Source organism: Pseudophryne corroboree, chromosome 7, assembly GCF_028390025.1.
Source record: "Pseudophryne corroboree isolate aPseCor3 chromosome 7, aPseCor3.hap2, whole genome shotgun sequence".
NCBI lineage: Eukaryota > Metazoa > Chordata > Amphibia > Anura > Myobatrachidae > Pseudophryne > Pseudophryne corroboree.
Window position 1 is genome coordinate 168,172,048 of NC_086450.1, and position 27,757 is coordinate 168,199,804.

The 27,757-nt window shown below is 49.6% G+C and overlaps 1 protein-coding gene across 1 annotated transcript in view; it reads right to left on the minus strand.

Moving 5' to 3' along the window:
* MMADHC (metabolism of cobalamin associated D) overlaps positions 1–27,757 on the minus strand; it is a 209,440-nt gene that overhangs the window by 178,129 nt on the left and 3,554 nt on the right. The window contains exon 2 of the mRNA XM_063933753.1: positions 16,218–16,260. Within this exon, the coding sequence (XP_063789823.1) occupies positions 16,218–16,226 (9 nt within the window). The 5' untranslated portion in view covers positions 16,227–16,260. The remainder of the gene's footprint in view (positions 1–16,217; positions 16,261–27,757) is intronic.

A 27,757-nucleotide genomic window follows, 5' to 3' on the forward strand; every position in this document is an offset into this window, starting at 1 on the left:
ATCCGGAATGCCTTTCTCCTACAGGATCCGGCGTTCAACCGCCATGCCGTCAAACGCAGTCGCGGTAAGTCTTGGAACAGACAGGGTCCTTGCTGGAGCAGGTCCCTTCTTAGAGGTAGAGGCCACGGATCCTCCGTGAGCATCTCTTGAAGTTCCGGTTACCAAGTCCTTCTTGGCCAATCCGGAGCCCGAATATAGTGCTTACTCCTCTCCATCTTATAATTCTCAGTACCTTGGGTATGAGAGGCAGAGGAGGGAACACATACACTGACTGGTACACCCACTGTGTTACCAGAGCGTCTACAGCTATTGCCGGAGGGTCCCTTGACCCGGCGCAATACTTGTCGAGTTTTATAAACACGTGGAAGACTTCTGGGTGAAGTCCCCACTTGCTGACAGTGCTATCACATGATTTTCCGCCCAGCGAAGAATCCTTGCAGCTTCTGCCATTGCCCTCCTGCTTCTTGTGTCACCCTGTCTGTTTACGTGGGTGACTGCCGTGATGTTGTCCGAATGGATCAACTCCGGGTGACCTTGAAGCAGAGGTCTTGCTGAGCTTAGAGCATTGTAAATGGCCCTTAGCTTCAGGATATTTATGTGAAGTGATGTCTCCAGGCTTGACCATAAGCTCTGGAAATTCCTTCCCTGTGTGACTGCTCCCCAGCCTCGCAGGCTGGCATCCGTGGTCACCAGGACCCAGTCCTGAATGTCGAATCTGCGGCCCTCTAGAAGATGAGCACTCTGCAACCACCACAGAAGAGACACCCTTGTGCTTGGTGACAGGGTTATCCGCTGATGCATCTGAAGATGCGACCCGGACCATTTGTCCAGCAGGTCCCACTGGAAAGATCTTGCGTGGAATCTGCCGAATGGGATTGCTTCGTAGGAAGCCACCATTTTTCCCAGAACCCTTTCATTGATGTACTGAGACTTGGCTCGGTTATAGGAGGTTCCCGACTAGCTCGGATAACTCCCTGACTTTCTCCTCCGGGAGAAACACCTTTTTCTGGACTGTGTCCAGGATCATCCCTAGGAACAGACGAGTCGTCGGAATCAGCTGCGATTTTGGAATATTGAGAATCCAATCGTGCTGCCGCAACACTACCTTAGATAGTGCTACACCGACCTCCAACTGTTCCCTGGATCTTACCCTTATCAGGGAATCGTCCAAGTAAGGGATAACTAAAATTCCCTTCCTTCGAAGGAGTATCATCATTTCGGCCATTACCTTGGTAAAGACCCGGGGTGCCGTGGACCATCCATACGGCAGCGTCTGAAACTGATAGTGACAGTTCTGTACCATAAACCTGAGGTACCCTTGGTGAGAAGGGTAAATTGGGACATGAAGGTAAGCATCCTTGATGTCCCGAGACATCATGTAGTCCCCTTCTTCCAGGTTCGCAATCACTGCTCTGAGTGACTCAATCTTGAATTTGAACCTCCGTATGTAAGTGTTCAAGATTTTAGATTTAGAATCGGTCTCACCGAGCCGTCCGGCTTCGGTACCACAACAGTGTGGAATAATACCCCGTTCCCTGTTGCAGGAGGGGTACCTTGATTATCACCTGCTGGGAATACAGCTTGTGAATGGCTTCCAAAACTGCCTCCCTGTCAGAAGGAGACATCGGTAAAGCAGACTTTAGGAAACGGCGAGGGGGAGACGTCTCGAATTCCAATTTGTACCCCTGAGATATCACCTGAAGGATCCAGGGGTCTACTTGCGAGTGAGCCCACTGCGCGCTGAAATTCATTGAGACGGGCCCCCACCGTGCCTGATTCTGCTTGTAAAGCCCCAGCGTTATACTGAGGGCTTGGCAGAGGCGGGAGAGGGCTTCTGTTCCTGGGAACTGGCTGATTTCTGCAGCCTTTTTCCTCTCCCTCTGTCACGGGGCAGAAATGAGGAACCTTTTGCCCGCTTGCCCACGAAAAGACTGCGCCTGATAATACGGCGTCTTCTTATGTTGAGAGGCGACCTGGGGTACAAACGTGGATTTCCCAGCTGTTGCCGTGGCCACCAGGTCTGAAAGACCGACCCCAAATAACTCCTCCCCTTAATAAGGCAATACTTCCAAATGCCGTTTGTAATCCGCATCACCTGACCACTGTTGTGTCCATAACCCTCTACTGGCAGAAATGGACAACGCACTTAGACTTGATGCCAGTCGGCAAATATTCCGCTGTGCATCACGCATATATAGAAATGCATCTTTTAAATGCTCTATAGGCAATAATATACTGTCCCTATCTAGGGTATCAATATTTTCAGTCAGGGAATCCGACCACGCCAACCCAGCACTGCACATCCAGGCTGAGGCGATTGCTGGTCGCAGTATAACACCAGTATGTGTGTAAATACATTTTAGGATACCCTCCTGCTTTCTATCAGCAGGATCCTTAAGGGCGGCCATCTCAGGAGAGGGTAGAGCCCTTGTTCTTACAAGCGTGTGAGCGCTTTATCCACCCTAGGGGGTGTTTCCCAACGCACCCTAACCTCTGGCGGGAAAGGATATAATGCCAATAACATTTTAGAAATTATCAGTTGTTATCGGGGGAAACCCACGCATCATCACACACCTCATTTAATTTCTCAGATTCAGGAAAACTACAGGTAGTTTTTCCTCACCGAACATAATACCCCTTTTTGGTGGCACTCGTATTATCAGAAATGTGTAAAACATTTTTCATTGCCTCAATCATGTAACGTGTGGCCCTACTGGAAGTCACATTTGTCTCTTCACCGTCGACACTGGAGTCAGTATCCGTGTCGGCGTCTATATCTGCCATCTGAGGTAACGGGCGCTTTAGAGCCCCTGACGGCCTATGAGACGTCTGGACAGGCACAAGCTGAGTAGCCGGCTGTCTCATGTCAACCACTGTCTTTTATACAGAGCTGACACTGTCACGTAATTCCTTCCAACAGTTCATCCACTCAGGTGTCGACCCCCTAGGGGGTGACATCACTATTACAGGCAATCTGCTCCGTCTCCACATCATTTTTCTCCTCATACATGTCGACACAAACGTACCGACACACAGCACACACACAGGGAATGCTCTGATAGAGGACAGGACCCCACCAGCCCTTTGGGGAGACAGAGGGAGAGTTTGCCAGCACACACCAGAGCGCTATATATATATATATACAGGGATAACCTTATATAAGTGTTTTTCCCCTTATAGCTGCTGTATTTTTAATACTGCGCGTAATTAGTGCCCCCCTCTCTTTTTTAACCCTTTCTGTAGTGTAGTGACTGCAGGGGAGAGCCAGGGAGCTTCCCTCCAACGGAGCTGTGAGGGAAAATGGCGCCAGTGTGCTGAGGAGATAAGGCTGCCGAGAAGGGGGCGGAGCCTATCTCCGGTTTTTCTGTGTATTCTGGCAGGGGTTAAATTCATCCATATAGCCCAGGAGCTATATGTGATGCATTTTTTGCCATCCAAGGTGTTTTTATTGCGTCTCAGGGCGCCCCCCCCCCCAGCGCCCTGCACCCTCAGTGACCGAAGTGTGAAGTGTGCTGAGAGCAATGGCGCACAGCTGCAGTGCTGTGCGCTACCTTGTTGAAGACAGGACGTCTTCTGCCGCCGATTTTCCGGACCTCTTCTGTCTTCTGGCTCTGTAAGGGGGCCGGCGGCGCGGCTCTGGGACCTATCCATGGCTGGGCCTGTGATCGGTCCCTCTGGAGCTAATGTCCAGTAGCCTAAGAAGCCCAATCCACTCTGCACGCAGGTGAGTTCGCTTCTTCTCCCCTTAGTCCCTCGATGCAGTGAGCCTGTTGCCAGCAGGTCTCACTGAACATAAAAAACCTAAAACTAAACTTTTCACTAAGCAGCTCAGGAGAGCCACCTAGTGTGCACCCTTCTCGTTCGGGCACAAAAATCTAACTGAGGCTTGGAGGAGGGTCATAGGGGGAGGAGCCAGTGCACACCAGGTAGTTCTAAAGCTTTACTTTTGTGCCCAGTCTCCTGCGGAGCCGCTATTCCCCATGGTCCTTACGGAGTCCCCAGCATCCACTAGGACGTCAGAGAAATAAGATTTTACTTACCGGTAAATCTATTTCTCGTAGTCCGTAGTGGATGCTGGGGACTCCGTAAGGACCATGGGGAATAGACGGGCTCCGCAGGAGACATGGGCACTTTAAGAAAGAATTTAGATTCTGGTGTGCTCTGGCTCCTCCCTCTATGTCCCTCCTCCAGACCTCAGTTAGAGAAACTGTGCCCGGAAGAGCTGACAGTACAAGGAAAGGATTTTGGAAATCCAGGGCAAGATTCATACCAGCCACACCAATCACACCGTATAACTTTTGATAAACTTACCCAGTCAACAACAACAACAGAGCATCAGTGCAACCCTGATGCAACAATAACATAGCCCTTATTGCAGCAATAACTATATACAAGTATTGCAGAAGAAGTCCGCACTTGGGACGGGCGCCCAGCATCCACTACGGACTATGAGAAATAGATTTACCGGTAAATAAAATCTTATTTTCTCTAACGTCCTAGTGGATGCTGGGGAATCCGTAAGGACCATGGGGATTATACCAAAGCTCCCAAACGGGCGGGAGAGTGCGGATGACTCTGCAGCACCGAATGAGCAAACGCAAGGTCCTCCTCAGCCAGGGTATCAAACTTGTAGAACTTTGCAAAAGTGTTTGAACCTGACCAAGTAGCCGCTCGGCACAGCTGTAATGCCGAGACCCCTCGGGCAGCCGCCCAAGAAGAGCCCACCTTCCTAGTGGAATGGGCCTTAACTGATTTTGGCAGCGGCAATCCAGCCGCAGAATGAGCTTGCTGAACCGTGTTATAGATCCAGCGAGCAATAGTCTGCTTTGAAGTAGGAGCACCAAGCTTGTTGGAAGCATACAGGATAAACAAAGATTCTGTTTTCCTGACCCTAGCCGTTCTGGCTACATAAACCTTCAAAGCCCTGACCACAGCAAGCAACTCGGAATCCTCCAAGTCAGTAGTAGCCACAGGCACCACAATAGGTTGATTTATATGAAAAGATGAAACCACTTTTGGCAGGAATTGTGGACGGGTCCGCAACTCTGCTCTATCCGCATGGAAAACCAGATAGGGCTTTTATGTGACAAAGCCGCCAATTCTGACACACGCCTAGCCAAACCAAGGCCAGTAGCATGACCACCTTCCACGTGAGATATTTCAATTACACCATTTTGAGTGGTTCAAACCAGTGGGATTTCAGGAAACTCAACACCACGTTAAGATCCCAAGGTGCCACTGGGGGCACAAAAGGGGGCTGAATATGCAGCACTCCCTTCACAAACGTCTGAACTTCAGGTAGAGAAGCCACCTCTTTTTGAAAGAAAATGGATAGGGCCGAAATCTGGACCTTAATGGAACCCAATTTTAGGCCCAAAGTCACTCCTGACTGTAGGAAGTGAAGGAAACGGCCCAGCTGGAATTCCTCCATAGGGGCATTCCTGGCCTCACACCAAGCAACATATTTTCGCCATATACGGTGATAAGGTTGAGCAGTCACGTCCTTCCTAGCCTTTATCAGCATAGGAATGACCTCAGCCGGAATGCCTTTTTCCGCTAGGATCCGGCGTTCAACCGCCATGCCGTCAAACGCAGCCGCGGTAAGTCTTGGAACAGACAAGGCCCTTGTTGCAGCAAGTCCTGTCTTAGAGGAAGAGGCCACGGGTCCTCCGTGAGCATTTCTTGCAGATCTGGATACCAAGTCCTTCTTGGCCAATCCGGAACAATGAGTATTGTTCTCACTCCTCTTTTTCTTATGATTCTCAACACCTTTGGTATGAGAGGAAGAGGAGGGAATACATAGACAGACTGGAACACCCACGGTGTTACCAGGGCGTCTACAGCTATCGCCTGAGGGTCCTTTGACCTGGCGCCATATCTCTGTAGTTTTTTGTTGAGGTGGGATGCCATCATGTCCACCTGTGGCAGTTCCCACCGACTTGCAATCTGTGCGAAGACTTCTTGATTAAGTCCCCACTCCCCCGGGTGGAGGTCGTGCCTGCTGAGGAAGTCTGCTTCCCAGTTGTCCACTCCCGGGATGAACACTGCTGACAGTGCACTGACGTGATTCTCCGCCCAGCGAAGAATTCTGGTGGCTTCCACCATCGCCACCCTGCTCCTTGTGCCGCCTTGTCGGTTTACATGAGCCACAGCGGTGATGTTGTCTGACTGAATCAAAACCGGTTGACCGCGAAGCAGGGTCTCTGCTTGAAGTAGGGCATTGTATATGGCCCTTAGTTCCAGGATGTTGATGTAAAGGCAAGTCTCCTGACTTGACCACAGACCTTGGAAATTTCTTCCCTGTGTGACTGCTCCCCACCCTCGGAGGCTTGCATCCGTGGTCACCACGACCCAGTCCTGAATGCCGAATCTGCGGCCCTCGAGAAGGTGAGCACTCCGCAGCCACCACAGGAGAAACACCCTGGCCCTGGGGGATAGGGTGATTAACCTATGCGTCTGAAGATGTGATCCGGACCTTTTGTCCAGTAAGTCCCATTGAAAAGTCCTCGCATGGAACCTGCCGAAGGGAATGGCCTCGTATGATGCCACCATCTTTCCCAGGACTCGAGTGCAGTGATGCACTGACACCTGTTTTGGTTTTAATAGGCCCCTGACCAGTGTCATGAGTTCCTGAGCTTTCTCTATCGGGAGATAAACCTTTTTCTGGTCTGTGTCCAGAATCATGCCCAGGAAAGGCAGACGAGTCGTAGGAACCAACTGCGACTTCGGAATATTTAGAATCCAGCCGTGTTGCCGTAACACTTCCAGAGAACGTGCTACGCTGATCAGCAACTGCTCTCTTGACCTCGCTTTTATGAGGAGATCGTCCAAGTATGGGATAATTGTGACCCCTTGCTTCCGCAGGAGCACCATCATTTCTGCCATTACCTTGGTAAATATTCTCGGAGCCCTGGAGAGACCAAACGGCAACGTCTGAAATTGGTAATGACAATCCTGTACCACAAATCTGAGGTACGCCTGATGAGGTGGATAAATGGGGACATGAAGGTATGCATCCTTTATGTCCAGAGACACCATAAAATCCCCCCCTTCCAGGCTTGCAATGACCGCTCTCAGCGATTCCATCTTGAACCGGAACCTTTTCATTTCAGGTACATGTTCAGGGATTTTAAATTCAATATGGGTCTGACCGAACCGTCCGGTTTCGGTACTACAAACATGGTCGAATAATAACCCTTTCCTTGTTGAAGGAGGGGAACCTTGACCACCACCTGTTGAAGATACAATTTGTGAATTGCAGTTAACACTATTTCCCTCTCTAAGGGGGAAGCTGGCAGGGCCGATTTGAGGTACCGGTGAGGGGGCATCTCTTCGAATTCCAGCTTGTATCCCTGAGACACAATACCTATTGCCCAGGGATCCAACTGGGAGTGAACCCACTTGTGGCTGAAATTTCGGAGACGCGCCCCCACCGGGCCTAGCTCCGCCTGTGGAGCCCCAGCGTCATGCGGTGGATTTAGTGGAAGCCGGGGAGGACTTCTGTTCCTGGGAAATAGCTGTGTTGTGCAGCTTCTTTCCTCTGCCCCTGGCAAGAAAGGACGCACCTCGGACTTTCTTGTTTTTCTGTGATCGAAAGGACTGCATTTGGTAATACGGTGCTTTCTTAGGCTGTGAGGAAACATATGGCAAAAAATTTGACTTTCCAGCCGTAGCTGTGGAGACCAGGTCCGAGAGACCCTCCCCAAACAATTCCTCACCCTTGTAAGGTAAAACCTCCATGTGCCTTTTTGAGTCGGCATCACCTGTCCATTGCAGAGTCCACAGGACCCTTCTGGCAGAAATCGACATAGCATTTATTCTAGAACCCAGTAGGCTAATGTCTCTCTGAGCATCTCTCATATAGAGGACAGCGTCTTTAATATGCCCCAGGGTCATTAATATAGTATCCTTGTCTAAAGGTATCAAGTTCCTCAGATAAGGTATCCGTCCATGCTGCTACAGCACTACACACCCAAGCCGACGCGATTGCCAACCTCAGTAAGGTACCTGAATGTGTATAAATGGACTTCAGGGTGCCCTCCTGTTTTCTATCCGCAGCATCTCTGAGGGTAGCCGTATCCTGTGACGGCAGGGCTACCTTCTTGGATAAGCGTGTCAAAGCTTTGTCCACCCTAGGGAAGGATTCCCAGCGTAACCTGTCCGTTGGCGGGAAAGGATAAGCCATAAGAATCCTTTTGGAAATCTGCAGTTTTTTATCTGGAGATTCCCAAGCCTTTTCACATAACTCATTTAGCTCGTGTGAGGGGGGAAAGGTTACCTCCGGCTTCTTTCCCCCATACATATGAACCCTCGTCAGGGACTGGGGTTTCCTCTGTGATGTGCAACACATCCTTAATTGCTATAATCATATAACGGATGGATTTAGCCAATTTTGGCTGTAACCTTGCATTATCGTAATCGACACTGGAGTCAGAATCCATGTCGATATCCGTGTCAATAATTTGGGATAGTGGGCGCTTCTGAGACCCTGACGGCCTCTGCGACATAGGATCAGGCATGGGTTGGGACCCTGACTGTCCTGAGGCTTCAGCTTTTTCCAACCTTTTATGTAAGGAATTAACATTATCATTTAAAACCTTCCACATATCCATCCAATCAGGTGTCGGTGCCGTCGGCAGAGACACCACATTCATTTGCTCCCGCTCTGCTTCCACATAGCCTTCCTCATCAGACATGTCGACACAAGCGTACCGACACACCACACACACAGGGAATGCCCTTTTTGAAGACCGTTCCCCCACAAGGACCTTTGGTGAGACAGAGAGAGAGTATGCCAGCACACACCCCAGCGCTATATAACCCAGGAATAACACAGTATCTTAATGTTAACCCAGTAGCTGCTGTATTTGTGTTTTTAGCGCCTAATTATGTGCCCCCCCCCCCTCTATTTTTACCCTTTTTCTACCGTGATCTGCAGGGGAGAGCCTGGGAAGCTTCTTCTCAGCGGAGCCGTGGAGAAAAAATGGCGCTGGTGAGTGCTGAGGGAGCCCCGCCCCCTCGACGGCGGGCTTCTGTCTTGCTAAAAGTAGGATTTTGGTACTTACCAGGTAAATCCTTTTCTTTGAATCCATAGGGGGCACTGGAGTACTCTTGGGATATGGACGGCTTCCACCGGAAGAAGGCACTGAATAAATTAATTTTTGAGACTACTCCTCCCCTCCATATCCTCGAGCACTTCAGTGTTTTTTACTGAGCCGAACAGGATCGATAGAGAGATTGACAAAAGGAGAATTACCTATACTCTCACGGACAACAATAAAGTTGACACAAAACGTAACAGACAACTAAACAGTTGACACCCTAACTGATTAACCTTTGTTAAATTTAAACCAGTCGTGAAAGTGTGTTACCATAAGAACCACTGAACTTCCTAAAACAGATAAACTGCTCTGGGTGGGCGTCCAGTGCCCCCTATGGATTCAAAGAAAAGGATTTACCTGGTAAGTACCAAAATCCTACTTTCTTTTTCATCCACTAGGGGTCACTGGAGTACTCTTGGGATGTACCAAAGTTTCCTCCGTGGCGGGAGAGCTGTTTGGCACTTGTAACACTAAACGGCCAAAGCTAGATGCTGATGCCGCGAACGTATCAAACTTGTAAAAGCGCACAAACGTGTGCACTGAAGACCAAGTAGCCGCACGGCAAAGCTGTGTCGTAGAAGCCCCACGACTCGCTGCCCATGACGTTCCCACAGAACGTGTGGAATGAGCTGTTACTGATGTAGGTGGCTGTAACCTAGCATGAAGGTAAGCCTGACGTATGGTCAGTTTGATCCATCTGGATAAGGTCTGCTTAGAGGCTGGCCAACCCCTCTTAGCCGCATCATAGAGAACAAACAACGTATCCGTCTTACGAACCGTAGACGTTCGGGATACATAGACGCGTAATGCGCGAACCACATCCAACGTTTCAGCATTCTCTGTTAATACCGGAACTACTATTGGTTGATTGATGTGAAAAGACGACACTACCTTTGGTAGAAAAGCGGGATTCGTCCGAAGTTCCGCTCTGTCATCATGAAAAACTAAATACGGTGACTTGCACGACAAGGCACCCAGATCTGAAACTCGCCTAGCCGAAGCTAAGGCTAAAAGAAAAATCGTTTTCCAAGTGAGAAATTTAATATCCACTTGTTGTAAGGGTTCAAAGTAATCGGACTGTAAGAAATCTAAAACCAGATTCAAGTCCCATGGTGCTGTAGGTGGAATGAAAGGAGGCTGTATCCTCATTACACCCTGTAGAAACGTATGTATTGACGGCAACGAGGCCAATTTCCTTTGAAAGTAAATTGACAACGCAGATACCTGCCCCTTTAGTGTGGAAAGACGTAGTCCTCCATCTAACCCCATCTGTAAAAATAACAAAAGACGGGATAAATTAAAAGATGATGTCGGAAACTTCCGAGCTTCACACCAACCTATATAAGTACGCCAGATTCTGTAATAATGAGCTGCCGTAACCGGCTTCCTAGCTCGTACCATGGTTGGTATAACAGACTCCGGAATGCCCTCTCTTCTCAAGATGGCCTTTTCAACAGCCACCCCGTCAAACGCAGCCGCGCTAAATCGGGGTAAAGGAACGGACCCTGTTGTAACAGGTCCGGACGTAGTGGGAGTGGCCACGGATCGTCTGCGAGTAAACCGAGGAGATCCGAGAACCAAGTTCTCCGAGGCCAATGAGGCGCTATTAGTATGACTGTGACGGACCCTCTCTTGATCCGTTTTAGCAACAGCGGGAGCAGCGGAAACGGTGGAAACAGATACACGAGGCTGTACGGCCACGCGGCTGTGAGAGCATCCACCGCCACTGCCCTTGGATCTCTTGTTCTGGACACATATCGTGACACCTGATGATTGTGGCGGGATGCCATCAGATCCACCTGAGGGTAACCCCACCTCTGGATCAACATCTGAAACACTTCTGGATTTAATGCCCACTCTCCTGGATGAAAATCCCAACGACTGAGAAAATCTGCCTCCCAGTTGTCCACTCCCGGAATGAACACTGCCGACAATATCACCTGGTGATATTCGGCCCATCTGAGGATCCGAGCTACTTCCCGCATTGCCATGCGGCTTCTCGTTCCTCCTTGTTTGTTTATGTATGCGACTGCCGTCGCATTGTCTGACTGCACCTGAACAGTCTGAAAACGAAACATGTACACTGCTTGTCTTAGAGCATTGTAAATCGCCCTGAGTTCCAGAACATTTATGGATAGCGATCTTTCGTGATCTGCCCAGAGGCCCTGGAGCCGATAACTCTGAACTACAGCTCCCCAACCTCTGAGACTTGCGTCTGTTGACAGAATTATCCAATTCACGACGCCGAATCGTCTCCCTGCAGATAGATTGTGTATTTTTAACCACCAGAGAAGAGACACCCTGACTTGTGGCGACAATCTCACCCTGTGGTGCATCTGCAGATGTGATCCCGACCATTGCGCTAACACCTCCAGTTGAAACGGACGTGAGTGAAATCTTCCGAACTGAAGTGCTTCGAAAGCCGCCACCATTGTGCCTAAAAGGCGAATGCACAAATGTACCGAGACTGTGCGTGGCTTGAGCACTAATTGCACCAGATGACGAATGACCTGTACTTTCTGTTGTGGCAGGTAAACCTTTTGATTTACTGTATCGAGAATCATCCCTAGGAATTGAAGTCGTTGACACGGAATTAGATGTGATTTCTTTAAACTGACTATCCAACCGTGCTGAACTAGTACATTGTACGTTAGCAAAGCATGCTGGAGAAGCAATTGTTGAGACGGAGCCTTTATGAGTAGATCGTCCAAATACGGAACAATTATTACTCCTAGGGACCTGAGATGAGCTATCATCACGGACATTACCTTGGTGAATACCCGAGGCGCTGATGAGAGGCCAAACGGCAGAGCCTGAAACTGGTAATGGTCTCGCCTTATTGCAAACCTTAAGAAACTCTGGTGAGGTGGCCAAATCGGAATGTGTAAGTACGCATCTTTGAGATCCAGTGCAATCATGAATTCCTGTGGCTCTAACCCTGCAATTACTGACCTGAGAGATTCCATCTTGAATCTGTGGTAAGTGACGTAATGATTGAGACCTTTTAGGTTCAATATTGGCCTGACTGAGCCATCTGGTTTTGGTACCAGAAACAGACTGGAATAATAACCCTGCCCCTGTTCCTGCACGGGGACCGGAATTACAACTGCAGCATTCAGCAGAGACTGAATGGCAACCTGCAGAACTGCTTTCTTGTCGTCCGACACAGGCAGTCCTGTCGTGAAAAATCTTCCTGTCGGAAGATAATCGAACTCTATTTTGTAACCCTCTAATACTAAATTGCGGATCCACCCATCTGTGGACGTCTGCAGCCACGCCCCCTGAAAGCTCTGAAGGCGTGCTCCCACAATTGGAGATCCGAGATGGGCTGGGAGCCCGTCATGCCACTGGTTTGTTAGTGGTCTTAGTGTCTTGACGACGTGCATTGGATTGTCGGGCACTACGTCCCCGACCTCTTCTACCAGGCGTGACTGCTCCTGTGCCCTGCCCACGAAAGGGCTGAGTTCTAAAGGATTTGAACGCCGGACCAGAATATTTCCGTTTAGGTATAGTTGTAGGCGATGGAAGAAACACAGACTTTCCTCCAGTAGCCTCAGAAATCCATTTGTCCAATTCAGGACCGAAAAGCTTCTCGCCATCATAAGGCAATGCCTCTATACCTTTTTTAACCTCCGTCTCCGCCTGCCAAGAACGCAGCCAAAGTGCTCGTCGTACTATGACTAGCGATGAGGACAGGCGAGAAGTAAGCTGACAGACGTCAGTAGAAGCTGTACATAGATATTCAGCAGCTTCCCAGATTTGATCCGCGAGAAGTATAAGATGGTCATCTTGCAGAGCCGACTTGAGCTCTTTTATCCATACCATTAATGCTTTAGTAACCCAAATGCCAACCAACCCAGGTCTCAGCAGCACTCCAGCTGCTGTATACATGGACCTTAGCATAGCCTCTATTTTACGATCTGCAGGGTCTTTAAGCGTAGTAGCAGTTGGTACTGGTATGGTTAACTTCCTTGTAAGTTTAGATACGGATGAATCCACCGATGGTGGGTTCTCCCATGTAGCTGTCATGGACTCTGGAAACAGGTAACTCGATTTAAATCTACGAGGTATAGAAAACCGTTTATCCGGATTCTTCCGTGTTTCCAGTAACATTTTATTAAGAGATTCCGAAATAGGGAAACACATCGGAGATCTCTGTCGTTTAGTAAAGACTACCTCATCATTCGTCAGGGGCTCCTCAGTTTCCGTAAACTCCAGCGACTGACGTACTGCTCTGATGAGATTATCAATACCTGGGCTGTCAAAATCGTCACTATCTGACTGTTGGTCTATTTCGCCCTCCTCATACTCATGTTCAGTGAGGTCTAGTATCCCAGAGACTGGAAAATTATTAGGAAAAGGAAACTTATCTTTTCCACTCAAGGTGGACCTCTGACCAGATTGAGACTCCCCTGGTAACTCAAATGGTCTCATTTTAAACTCAGATCTTGCCGCCTCTCTTTCTTCACGAGAGGCGGCCAGCTCTGATTGTAAACCAACTAATACATCTGCAAGTAAAGCCCATGGAGGGTCCAGAGATGCTGGCTTTACTTCTGTGGAAATCGTATTTGTGGCTGTATTAACAACACATGCTGTACATGTGGTGGATCCATCAGGCAACACACTCTTACAGACATGACATGAAAAATGTTTCTTAGATTTTGCTGGTGTCTTACTCATTATAAAGACAGACAATACAAACTACACACAGACAGTCTGCACGACTCAGTAATAACACCAAAGTTCCTTGTATATATCAGGCAAGTGCAGTGCCTGCCAGCAATAAGAAAACTGACCCCCAAATTCCCCTAGTACCACTCTTAAGCCGAGATGTAATATAGGAATCCTGGAACAGACAGGAGAACATTAAACATGTTAAGTACCAAGTTTTTCTACAAAGCTTAACACTGCCAATACTGCTAATGTCTCCCCCCACCCCCACGACCTCCGTGTACAGCACCGGGTCGGGGCCTGTGGAACTTTGCATAGGGCCGTGTGAGCGGCCTGTACCTGTATGCCAAGGCAGCGAGGAACTCCTCGGCTGATGCGGGCGGTCAGCGGGAGCAGAGAGCGTACTGCATAGAGCCGTGGAGCGGCCTATGCACACGCGCTCCCGGCCCGCCACACACAGCATAGAGTGGAGTGGCCTCCTGTGTAGCCAGGCAGCGGGGAACATATCGGCTGCTGCGGCGCAGGGAGCAGCGGTCTGCTAGGTAACTTAAGATGCTGGGAGCGGCGGAGAGTGAGAGCGCGCTGCATAGAGCCGTGAAGCGGCCTATGCACACGCGCTCCGGGCAGCGGTCGTTAGTGAGTAAAACATGCCCAATACAATCCCCAATAGTGGGGCGGCAGCATAAGCTGAACGCCCCTACCCAACATACCTGGACCGTAACAAAAGTCTATGACGGGGCTTCTCATCCAAGCTCCGTCCAGCTTTTTGCAGGCAGCCTGCAGGTGGAGTGAGGGAGCTCTTTACAGAGAGGTCCGACACTCACGGCTGTTCTCAGCCGCTTCCACTGTCCCTGACCCACGCCTGTTAGAAGGGGGGAAAGGACGTGGAAATCCTTGAAAGGAAAAAAAAAAACTTAGAAAAAATTCCAATACTTTGTGGACGAGCTCCACTATGCCTTCTAACTGTGTCGAGCACAGAAAAAACACTAAAGTGCTCGAGGATATGGAGGGGAGGAGTAGTCTCAAAAATTAATTTATTCAGTGCCTTCTTCCGGTGGAAGCCGTCCATATCCCAAGAGTACTCCAGTGACCCCTAGTGGATGAAAAAGAAATACATATCTTTTTGGCGGGGGCTCATACATATATACAGTGCCCAACTGTATATATGTTTACTTTTGCCAACAGAGGTCCATATGCTGCCCAGGGCACGCCCCTCCCCCCCCCCCTGCGCCCTTACAGTGACCGGAGTATGTGAGGTGTGTATGGAGCAATGGCGCACAGCTGCAGTGCTGTGCGTTACCTCATGTGAAGAACGGAGTCTTCTGCCGCCGATTTCAAATTCTTCTTTGCTTCACATACTCACCCGGCTTCTGTCTTCCGGCTCTGCGAGGGGGACGGCGGCGCGGCTCTGGGATCGGACGACGAGGGTGAGATCCTGTGTACGATCCCTCTGGAGCGAATGGTGTCCAGCAGCCTAAGAAGCAGGACCTATCTTCAGAGAGTAGGGCTGCTTCTCTCCCCTCTGTCCCACGATGCAGGGAGTCTGTTGCCAGCAGAGCTCCCTGAAAATAAAAAACCTAACAAAATACTTTCTTACAGCAAGCTCAGGAGAGCTCACTGAACAGCACCCAGCTCGTCCGGCACAGATTCAAACTGAGGTCTGGAGGAGGGACATAGAGGGAGGAGCCAGAGCACACCAGAATCTAAATTCTTTCTTAAAGTGCCCATGTCTCCTGCGGAGCCCGTCTATTCCCCATGGTCCTTACGGAGTCCCCAGCATCCACTAGGACATTAGAGAAACCCATGTGCACTGCAGGGGTGCGGGGGCAGCAGATATAACATGTGCAGAGAGAGTTAGATTTGGGTGGGTTATATTGTTTCTGTGCAGGGTAAATACTGGCTGCTTTATTTTTACACTGCCATTCAGATTTCAGTTTGAACACACCGCACCCAAACCTGACTCTCTCTGCACGTTCTATCTGGCCCCCCTGCAGTGCACATGGCTTTGCCCATCTGCTAACAAATTTTCTGCTACGATCAGGTCTGAATTAGGCCCTAAGTGACCAGAAGCTATTCAATTACTTCCTGCGATGGCCACTATTCCCACGATAATGCCTGGGATTAGCGGTGTTAAACTTCAGCTGCTGGACAGAATGCAGCTGCTAGGTCGCGGCTAGCCCTGAAGCCCAACTTAACGTGGATTTCTGCTTACATCTAAGGAGGGCGGGAGCAGAAATCCTCGATAAGTGCTGCGCCAGGGACTAATCAAAATAGCAGCCGGGTACATAGCCCAGGAGATAAATTCTAATAAAATAATTTAATTGCCCCCTCTGAGTCACTTCCTTGGTAACAGCGAGGTTTCTGAAATGCGTGGTACGCTGAAAAAACTGTTTCAGACCATGCAATGGCCCTGCAAATAATATAAAACAATTAAATATTACTCACAGTAGCCATGCTATTGTGATCTTTCCTGAAAACTGTTCTTTACCTAAAACAAGAAAAAAAAATAGGATTTTAATTACCTACCGGTAAATCCTTTTCTCGTAGTCTGTAGAGGATGCTGGGGTCCACATTAGTACCATGGGGTATAGACGGGTCCACTAGGAGCCACTGGCACTTTAAGAGTTTAACAGTGTGGGCTGGCTCCTCCCTCTATGCCCCTCCTACCAGACTCCGTCTAGAAACTGTGCCCGAGGAGACGGACATACTTCGAGAGAAGGAATTTACACAGATAGCGGCGAGAGTCACACCAGCCCACAACAAGGCAAACCAAGCTAACTAGCTTAAAAACTTAGCAATAGCTGAACAACAAGTAACGCAGTACTTAACTAAGAACAAATCAGTACTGACCATGTAACCACTGCAGGATAGCAAAGCGTTGGGCGGGCGCCCAGCATCCTCTACGGACTACGAGAAAAGGATTTACCGGTAGGTAATTAAAATCCTATTTTCTCTTACGTCCTAGAGGTCCACATTAGTACCATGGGGATGTACCAAAGCTCCCAGAACGGGAGGGAGAGCGCGGAGGCTCCTGCAGAACTGGTTGACCAAACTTCAGGTCCTCAGAAGCCAAAGTATCGAACTAGTAGAACTTAGCAGACGTGTTAGACCCCGACCAAGTAGCCGCTCTGCAAAGCTGTAAAGCCGAGACACCCCGGGCAGCCACCCAGGAAGAATCCACCTTACGAGTAGAGTGGGCCTTAACAGATTTTGGACACGGCAATCCTGCCGTAGAATACGCATGCTGGATAGTGAACCTGATCCAGCGATAGATCGTCTGCTTAGAAGCAGGACACCCAATTTTCTTGGGATCATACAGGACAAACAGAGTCCGATTTTCTGTGACGAGCAGTCCTCTTCACAGAAATTTTCAGAGCCCTTACAACATCCAAGGACTTTGCTGGAATTGAGAAGTCCGTAGCAACTGGCATCACAATAGGTTGGTTGATATGAAAAGCCGACACAACCTTTGGAAGGAATTGCTGACGTGTCCGGAGCTCAGCTCTATCTTAATGGAATATCAAGTAGGGACTTTTACAAGACAAAGCCCCCAACTCCGACACACATCTAGCAGAAGCTAAGGCCAACAAAGTGACAGCCTTCCACGTGAGAAACTTGACCTCAACCTCCTGTAGAGGCTCGAACCAATCCGATTGGAGGAACTGTAACACCACGTTAAGATCCCAGGGCGCCGTAGGCAGCACAAAGGGAGGATGGATGTGCAGAACCCCTTTCAAAAAAGTCTGAACTTCAGTGAGGGAAGCCAGTTGTTTCTGGAAGAAAATGGATTAGGCCGAAATCTGGACCTTTATGAATCTCAAACGCAGGCAACATATCCACACCTGCCTGCAGGAAGAGGAGAAAATGACCCAGTTGAAATTCCACTGTAGGAAACTTCTTGCATTCACACCAAGACACATACTTTTTCCAAATGCGATGGTAATGTTTAGACGTTACACCTTTCCGAGCCTGTACCAGGGTAGGAATAACCTTATTCGGAATCCCCTTCAAAGCTAATATCTGGCGTTCAACCTCCATGCCGTCAAACATAGCCGTGGTAAGTCTTGATAAGCGAACGGCCCCTGTTGCATTAGGTCCTCCCGAAGAGGAAGAGGCCTCGGATCTTCCAGCAGTAGATCCAGAAGATCCGCGTACCAAGCCCTTCTTGGCCAGTCCAGAGCAATGAGGATTGCCTGAACTCTTGTTTTCCTTATGATTTTTAAAATCCTTAGAATGAGTGGAAGAGGAGAAAAACACGTACACTGACTGGAACACCCACAGAGTCACCAGGGCGTCCACCGCCACTGCTTGCGGGTCCCTTGACCTGGAACAATACCTCCGAAGCTTCTTGTTGAGGCGGGAGGCCATCATGTCGATTTGAGGCACCCCCCAAATTCTTGTCACCTCCACGAACACCTCTGGATGTAGGCCCTATTCCCATGGATGGAGATAGTGTCTTCTGAGGAAATCCAATTCCCAGTTTTCTACGCCATGAATGAAGATTGCTGACAGTGCCAATGCGTGTTTTTCTGCCCAGAGGATGATTCTTCTCACCTCCGACATTGCAGCTCTGCTCTTCGTTCCACCCTGTCGGTTTATGTAGGCCACTGTCGTTACATTGTCCGACTGCACTTGAATGGCCCGATCTTGCAGAAGATCAGCCGCTTGAAGAAGACCATTGTACACGGCTCTTAGTTTCAGAATGTTTATTGGAAGACCGGATTCCAGGTCGGACCACCTTCCTTGGAAGGTTTTCCCTTGAGTGACTGCGCCCCACCCCCCGGAGACTTGCATCCGTGGTTAGAAGGATCCAGTCCTGAATCCCGAACCTGCGGCCCTCCAGAAGACGAGACATCTTCAGCCACCAGAGTAGTGAAATCCTTGCCATCGGTGACAGACGAGACCCTGACCACTTGTCCAGGAGATCCAGTTGGAAGAATCGAGCATGAAGTCTTCCGTACTGTAGAGCCTCGTAGGAGGCAACCATATTCCCCAGAAGGCGAATGCACTGATAAACTGATACCCGGGCTGGCTTCAGGACATCCGGGACCATTGTTTGAATCACCAACGCTTTCTCCTCCGACAGAAACAGCCTCTGCACTTCCGTGTCGAGGATCATCCCTAGGAAAGAATCTCCTTGTCGGCTCCAAATGTGACTTTGGAAGGTTCAGGATCCAACCATGTTCCCTCAGCAGACGAGTCGTGAAAGCAATTGACTGCAACAACTTATTCTGGTCAATGCATTTATCAGCAGATCGTCCAGATATGGAATGATGTTCACCCCCTGTCTGTGGAGAAGCACCATCATCTCTGCCATCACCTTGGTGAACTCCCTCTGTGCTGTGGAGAGGCTGAATGGCAGTGCCTGAAATTGATAGTGACTGTCTAACAGTGCAAATCTGAGATAGGCCTGGTGCGGCGGCCAAATAGGAATGTGGACGTAAGCATCCTTGATATCCAGGGATACCAGAAATTCCCTCTCCTCCAGACCGGAGATCACCGCTCTCAGAGAATTTAAATACCCTCAAATAAGGGTTTAGCGATTTCAAGTTCAAAATTGGTCTGACCGAACCAACCGGTTTCGGTACCACGAAAAGGTTTGAATAGAAACCCATATGTTACATATGAGGTGGAACTGGAACTATGACCTCTGACTTTTCCAATATTTGGATGGCTTCCTGAAGGATAGCCCTGTCTGTCATCAAAGCTGGCAAGCCTGATTTGAAGAACCGGTTAGGCGGAAGTTCTTGAAACTCCAGTCTGTACCCCTGGGACACTATATCCTGTACCCAGGGATCCAGGCCGGACGACACCCAGACGTGGCTGAAACGTCTGAGCCTCGCACCCACCAGCCCGTCGTCCAGGCTTAGAGGTCCACTGTCATGCTGAGGATTTTGAGGAACCATGGGCAGGTTTCTGGGCCTGGGAGCCTGCGGGAGCAGGTTTTTTGGATTTTGCACGACCACCTTTAAAGAAGGTGGTAGGAGGCTTGGACTTTGTCTTAGCGGTCCGAAAGGACTGCGATGTAAAAGAAAATTGTTTCTTCGTAGAAGGCGTAGCTGAGGGAAGTAAAGGTGACTTACCCGCGGTTGCCGTGGAAATCCACGCATCCAACGCTTCCCCAAATAGAGCCTGACCTGTGTAGGGTAGGTTCTCCACACTTCTCCTGGATTCCGCGTCTGCAGACTATTGGAGTAGCCAGAGTCCCCTGCGAGCTGAGACGGACATGGAAGATATCCTTGCAGTCAGCGCACCCAGGTCCTTCATGGATTCCACCATGAACTCTTGATGTTACGTAAAAACAGTTCAATGTCACTTCTGTCCATTGTATCTAAGTCCTCTAGTAATGTGCCTGACCACTTTACTATAGCTTTAGAAATCCATGCACAGGCAATAGTAGGCCTCAATGCCACCCCTGAAGCAGTGTATATGGATTTGAGTGTAGTGTCAATCTTACGATCAGCTGGTTCTTTTAACGCGGTAGATCCAGGGACAGGTAAAACCACCTTCTTTGACAGTCTGGATTCAGATGCGTCAACTATGGGTGGGTTTTTCCATTTTTTTTTTTTTTTTATATCTTCCTCAGGGAAAGGAAAGGCAACCAAAACCCTTTTGGGAATCTGGATTTTTTTTCTCCGGGTTTTCCAAGGATTTTTCAAATAAATCGTTTAATTCTTTAGACGCAGGGAAGGTTAGCGAGGCTGCCTTATTATCCGTGAAGTAAGCCTCCTCAACCTGCTAAGGTGTTGTGTCAGAAATGTTTAACACATCTCTATTAGCCTCAATCATGAGCAGCACCCCCTTAGCCAGGGATGCCGCCCCCCTCAGCACATCCCCCTTCAACGTCAGGCGTGTCAGTCAGTATCCGTGTCATCTTGCATAATCTGGGCAAGTGCACGTTTTTGTGGGAATATGCTAGCGGATTTTGAAGGAATAGGTACAGAACCTGACCAAACTGCCATAGACTTCTTTAATACCGGCGTTTCAGTCTCAGCATCTCAGCATGAGCTACCCTAGTAGAGATCTGAGAGATCATTCCCTTAATAGAGGTCAACCACTCAGGCTCAGTAATAGGGATCTGAGACAAACCATTCCTGTGTACATGGAATGGATTCCTCCTGAGAGGAAATGTCCTCTGCAGCATAAGACACAGAGTCCCTAGACACGGCTATGTGAGAACCAAACACACCCACACACACACAGGAAAATGTCAGACAGTCCCCCCCACCCCCACCCCTTGGAGGGACAGCACTCTCCCGGTCAGCGTCTCTGTATGGATCTGCAGGCAGGAAAATTGCGCTGAATGCTGCTGGGTTCGTTCTGAGAAGCTCCGCCCCCTGAACATGGCGCTGCTTACCACTCTTCATTTCTTTATACTGGCCTGAGGAAATGTGCTGGCAGCGTTACCGAGGTCCCTGACAGCCTTGGTGACCAGTGTAGGGTATAGGCGCTGGCTTAGGGCACCCCCTCATTGCGCCGCACTGTGGACCGCTGAGCCTCCGGAGCGGTTAGTACTGCGCTCACACACTGTTGCCGCCATCTTCACACCGGCTCCCCGCTTGCCAGGGGGGACGGTGACTCACTCGCCACCGGAATTCTTCTGGCTCTGTTAGGGGGTGGTGGCATGCTGCGGGAGTGAGCGGTCGCCTGGGGCGGCTAACGATCATCACCCTCAGGAGCTCAGTGTCCTGTCAGCGGAGATAGTGGCTCAGACCCCTCAGGGCGGACACTACTTCCCCCTTAAGTCCCACGAAGCAGGGGGGCTGTGGTCAGCAGCCTCCCTGTGCCTAACTTATACCCCTTTCACACTGCCAATGCTGTATCCCATCCGGGAATTGGAAACGGGTCCTTCCCGTGTGGGATCCGGCATTGGCAGCTGCTGCAGGCTTCCCCGACCCGGCAATATGCTGTGCGGGTTGCCACAGCAGCAGGGGGCGGAGGTGGAGGCGGCGCTGGGAGATGAGATCATCTCCGCGCCGCCTCTCCCTACTGTAGTAAACGGGTCCCGGGACGCATCGACCCGGGAGCCAGTTTACACAGCCACTGACCCGTTATTCAAACCGGGTATAACACTGCTTTATTCCCGGGTTGAATTGCCGGGTCAGGTGACCAGCGATTTCGGCTATGCCCCTTTCACACCGCACGCCGACCCGGCAATATGCCGGGTCAATACCGGGTTATTTGTGCGGTGTGAAAGGGGTATAACTCTTGGAAAAAATAAATAAAACTAAAAGAAGCTCTAGGAGCTCCCCTAGCTGTGACCGGCTCCTCTGGGCCTATTTTCTAAATGGAGTCTGGTAGGAGGGGCATAGAGGGAGGAGCCAGCCCACACTGTTAAGCTCTTAAAGTGCCAGTGGATCCTAGAGGACCAGTCTATACCCCATGGTACTAATGTGTACCCCAGCATCCCTAGGACTTAAGAGAAATAATACATAATTATGGAAGTATATTAAAACCACCATACTATATGGCTGAGAAACAAAAAAGCGGTTGTGTTGTGATTATTCATGCTGCACATGCATCTGAGGCTTATGTACCTCTACAGATCATTCGGAGTAGCACAGAAGTCAGCCGCAACTTCACTTGCAGCTAAATGAGTAACTGTGAGTAACTGTGCATTTGCATTTAGGCTGAGATTGCTGAGGGCATGCGGGTGTAATTGCTGGCTAATCAGAATTGTCAAGATTTGGCGATGTCTCACACCAAGGATAAGGCTGGTGCAAATGCATGCTGATAATGAGAATGACTGTACATGGAAGCCGATGTACTGGGCGGTGTAGCCACATAGAAACTGCCTAATCTGAACACGTGTAAATCTGTAGCTATTTCCAAGCACACATTGCTGCCGTAGATGTGCGAACCTGAACCAGCCCATGTATCTGCCCCTCGCTCATCTGTCTATGCAACTAAATTTGGACTATCGTCTAAAAGCCGCATGTACAGCCCGGCCGCGGCATGCTGTCACTGTAAGATATCGCACAGTGTGTATGCACACTGTCGGCGGCCCGGTCCGGGAGGGGAAACACTAGACAAATCGTCTAGTGTGTATGTACCTTTAGACTATGGAGAATATAAAAGGCTGTATGTGTTATTTTCTGCACGGTACCAATGGGTGTGGCTGGAATAGCCACATACTAATTAGAAGGGGTGGGGGAAGGGGGAACCACTTATACGCAAGATGTATTCACACAGAATATGACACTCACATCAGCTGACCTATATAACTGGATTGGGCATTCACGGGGGTAAATTTACTAAGGTGTGAATTCTGTTTAAGATGGGATGTTGCCCATAGTAACCAATCAGATTCCAGGTATTATCTTTTAGAAGGTGCTAGATAAATGAGAAGGAGAATCTGATTGGTTGCTATGGGCAACATTGGTTGCTATGGGCAACATTAAATAGAACTCCCATCTTTGTAAATTTACCCCACGGTGATAAATGTTGGCGACTTACACAGACCATAACACAATGAATCACGCCGAATCATGTTGGTGAATGAGGTTAGAGCTGTACAATGATATGCTAACCATGTGTCCCTAGCCACTGTGGGGGTGTCAGAGATAAATATAACATGATGGTGTGTGTGCTGGTATATACTGTACAATTACTAGGAACAGAGGGTGTAAGATAGATAGATATGCGACAATGTGCCTCCATATATACCAGGCAGAGACAACTGACATAAAGGCACTCTGGGAGTGTAAAGGTGTGTACACACGGTGAGATCCTTGCTATGCCGATGTTGACTATGCAATTTCCCTTGAACTCCCCCACAGCCCAGATAGTCAAAATCTGTGCTATCTGTACTTTCGATTTTGTCTCTGTACGATTTTGCCTATACTTTGTACTAGATAGACAAGATTGACTTGCCTGCACAGTCTATCTAGCCTTACAATACCAACCCCACGGGAGCGTTCATCGGGATCAAACCTGTATCGCAAGCTGCCCAATACCTTGAGATATGCACTAACTTTTCATAAGATTTTGACTATATAGTCAAAATCTTACAGATTTATCTCAACGTGTGTACACACCTTTTCTCTTACGTCCTAGAGGATGCGGAGGTCCACATTAGTATCATGGACGGGTCCACCAAGAGCCATTGGCACTTTAAGAGTTTGAGAGTGTGGGCTGGCTCCTCCCTCTATGCCACTCCTACCAGACTCAGTTTAGAAAATGTGGCCGGTGGAGCCGGTCACAGCTAGGGAGCTCTACAGAGCTTCTTTAGAAAAAGGTTTTTTAGCGTTTATTATTTTACAGGGAGGCTGCTGGCAACAGCCTCCCTGCTTCGTGGGACTAGTGTCCGCCCTGCGGGGTTTGAGCCACCATCTCCGCTGACAGGACACTGAGCTCCTGAGGGGATCGATCGTTCCCCGCCACAGGGGATCGCTCACCCCAACAGCATGCCGCCACCCCCTTACAGAGCAAGAAGATTGGTGGCGTTAGGGGGGGTCGGTGACTCACTCAAGCGGGGGGCCGGTGTGAAGATGGCGGCAACAGGGTATGGAGCGCAGTACTAACTGTGCTCCGCGGTACATAGTGCGGCGCTGTGAGGGGCGCCTGAGCCAGCGCCTACACCCTACACTGACCTTCCAGCCTGTCAGGGTCCCTGGATCGCTGCCAGCATCATTTCTCAGGCCAGTATAATCATCTGAAGAGCGGGAAGACAGCGCCATTTCGGGGACGGAGCTTCTCCTCAGAGGGGACCCAGCAGCGTTCAGCGCCATTTTGCTGCCTGAACAACGCTGTCAGTGAAGAGCAAGTCCCTCCAGAACAACTTCAGACATCTCTCACGGTACCAGGGGGTTGTTGAAGGGGGGAGAGGCTGTATACAGGCTGTGTAACCTATTAAGGTACAGAGGTCTCCCTATACCTTGAAAGCGCTGTGTGTGGGTTGGCTCCAATCTCTGTGTCTCTTGCCATTCTTGGGGGTGAAACTCTGTCTGCCCTCCCGTGTATGTGTTATTTCTACTAGGGTTGCACAGAACGAGTCTGCAACTCAGGCTTTACAGAGCTCTATGGCAGTGTGGCCCAGTTCTGTTGCCTCAGGGCCCCCCGCTGTATATACCCAAAAACGTGCTCTTGCACCGATTATGCAAGACGACACGGATACCGATTCAGACACTGCGGATGGTGATGGGGATGTGTTGAGGGGGGCAGCATCTCCTGCAAAAGGGGTGCAGTTGAGGATAGAGGCCATTAGGGATGTGTTGAATATTACTGATACAACACCTGAGCAGGTTGAGGAGGCTTACTTCACTGAAAATAAGAAAGCCTCGCTAACCTTCCCTGCGTCAAAAGAATTAAATGCTATTTTTGAATTAGCTTGGGAAAACCCCGAGAAAAAATTCCAGCTCCCTAAAAGGGTCCAGGTGGCGTTTCCTTTCCCTGTGGAGGAAAATAGAAAAAAAAATGGAAAAACCTGCCCATTGTTGACGCGTCGGTATCCAGACTCTCAAAAAAGGTGGTTTTACCTGTTCCAGGATCCACCACCTTGAAAGAGCCGGCTGATCGTAAATTTGATAATACGCTCAAATCCATGTACACAGCTTCAGGGGCTATACTACGTCCCACTATTGCCAGTGCTTGAATTGCCAAAGCTATAGTAAAGTGGTCAGGCACAATTATTACTTGAAGATTTGGATACTATGGATAAATCTGATGTTGAATTATTTTTGCGTAACATTCAGGATTCGGCAGGATTTTTGGTAGAATCCATGAAAGTGTACAGAGGGAAAAAGTAGCAGGTGCACTATCTCACACTAGCTCAATCTGAAATAACCAGAGGCATTTAGCATATTCCTGGCCAGGGCTATGAGCTTACCCACCGCACAAAGGTAGCCTCTCATTGGGTAAGTCCCTAACACTAACTACAGGGGTTCATGTCCGGGGGGCGGGACACCCCAAAGCCACCCAGCCAGACAACCCCAGGGCACCGCAAGAGTTATACAAACGGAGTTAAGTGGGTAGGAGCAGCTACTGCTGCATGTGTAAGTAATGTGAAGAGTGAAAGAAATTGGTGTGAAAGTGTTACATATATATGAAAAACTGTAAGTGCCATAGTGTATTGAAATAAATGTTAGATTGCGGTGCCCCGGGGGTGCCCAGCCACGGCAGGTCCAGGGAACCCCGCGCCCCAGAGAATCCCCCCAATATTGACTCTCCTGGATGGAGATCGTGTCTGCTGAGGAAGTCCGCTTCCCAGTTGTCTACTCCCGGAATGAAGATTGCAGACATTGCAGCTCTGCTCTGCGTTCCGCCCTGTCAGTTTATGTAAGCCACTGTCGTTACATTGTCTGACTGCATTTGAATGGCCCGATTTCTCAGAAGATGGGCCGCTTGGAGAAGACCGTTGTAGATGGCTCTTAGTTCCAGAATGTTTATCGGCAGGCCAGCTTCCAGACTTGACCACCTTCCTTGGAAGGTTTCCCCTTGAGTGACTGCGCCCCAGCCCCGGAGACTTGCATCCGTGGTTCGAAGGATCCAGTCCTGAATCCCGAACCTGCGGCCCTCCAGAAGGTGAAGCAGATGCAACCACCAGAGGAGTGAAATCCTGGCCTTTGGCTTCGGACGTATTCTCTGGTGCATATGTAGATGGGATCCCGACCACTTGTACAGGAGATCCAGTTGGAAGGACAAAGCATGAAACCTCCCATACTGCAGAGCGTCGTAAGAGGCCACCATCTTCCCCAGAAGGCGAATGCACTGATGAACAGGAACCCGGGCTGGCTTCAGGACATCCCAGACCATTGTTTGTATCACCAACGCTTTTTCCTCTGGAAGAAACGCCCTCTGCACTTCCGTGTCGAATGTGATTTTGGAAGATTCAGGATCCAACCGTGTTCCCTGAGAAGGTGGGTCGTGAGAAGAATGGGCTTTAACAGCTTCTCCCTGGATGATGCCTTTATCAGCAGATCGTCCAGATATGGAATTATGTTCACCCCCTGTCTGCGGAGGAGAACCATAATTTCCGCCATCACCCTGGTGAATACCCTCGGTGTTGTGGAGCGGCCGAATGGCAGGGGTTGGAACTTATAGTGACAGTCCAACAGTGCGAATCGGAGATAAGCCTGATGCGGCAGCCAAATCGGAATGTGGAGGTACGCATCCTTGATACCAGGAATTCTCCCTCCTCCAGACCTGACATCACCGCCCGTAGAGACTCCATTTTGAACTTAAAATCACTAAACCCCTTTCTGAGGGAGTTCAAGTTCAGAATGGGCCTGACCGAACCATCCGGTTTCTGTACCACGAAAAGGTTGGAATAGTAACCCTTGTTTTGCATCTGTGGAAGAACCGATACAATAACCTGTGCCTCCACCAGCTTCTGAATGGCTCCCTGTAGGATAGCCCTGTCTGCCGGCAAGCCTGATTTGAAGAACCGGTGTGGAGGGAAATCTTGAAATTCCAGCCGGTACCCCTGGGACACAATATCTTGTGCCCAGGGATCTAGGCCGGATGACACCCAGACGTGACTGAAATGTCCGAGTCTCACCCCCACCGGCCCTACCTCCAGGCCGCACAGTCCACCATCATGCTGAGGACTTTGGCGTACCTGAAGCAGGCTTCTGTTCCCGGGAACCCGCAGCAGCAGGTTTCTTGGCTTTTGGACGACCTCCTCTAAAGAAGGTGTTGGACGGTTTGGCCTTCCTTGCTTTAATAACCCGAAAGGACTGTGAAGCAGTTGAAGAAAAAGGTTTCTTCGCAGCAGGTGCAGCTGAGGGAAGAAAAGGTGACTTACCCGCTGTAGCCGTGGAAATCCACGCATCCAACACTTCCCCAAAGAGAGCCTGACCTGTGTAGGGTAGGGTCTCCACACCTTTCCTTGGATTCCGTGTCGGCAGACCACTGGCGCAGCCACAGTCCTCTGCGAGCTGAGACAGACATGGAAGAAATTCCTGCAGCCATTGAACCCAGGTCCTTCATGGATTCCACCACAAATCCTGCAGAATCCTGAATGTTACGTAAAAACAAAATCAACG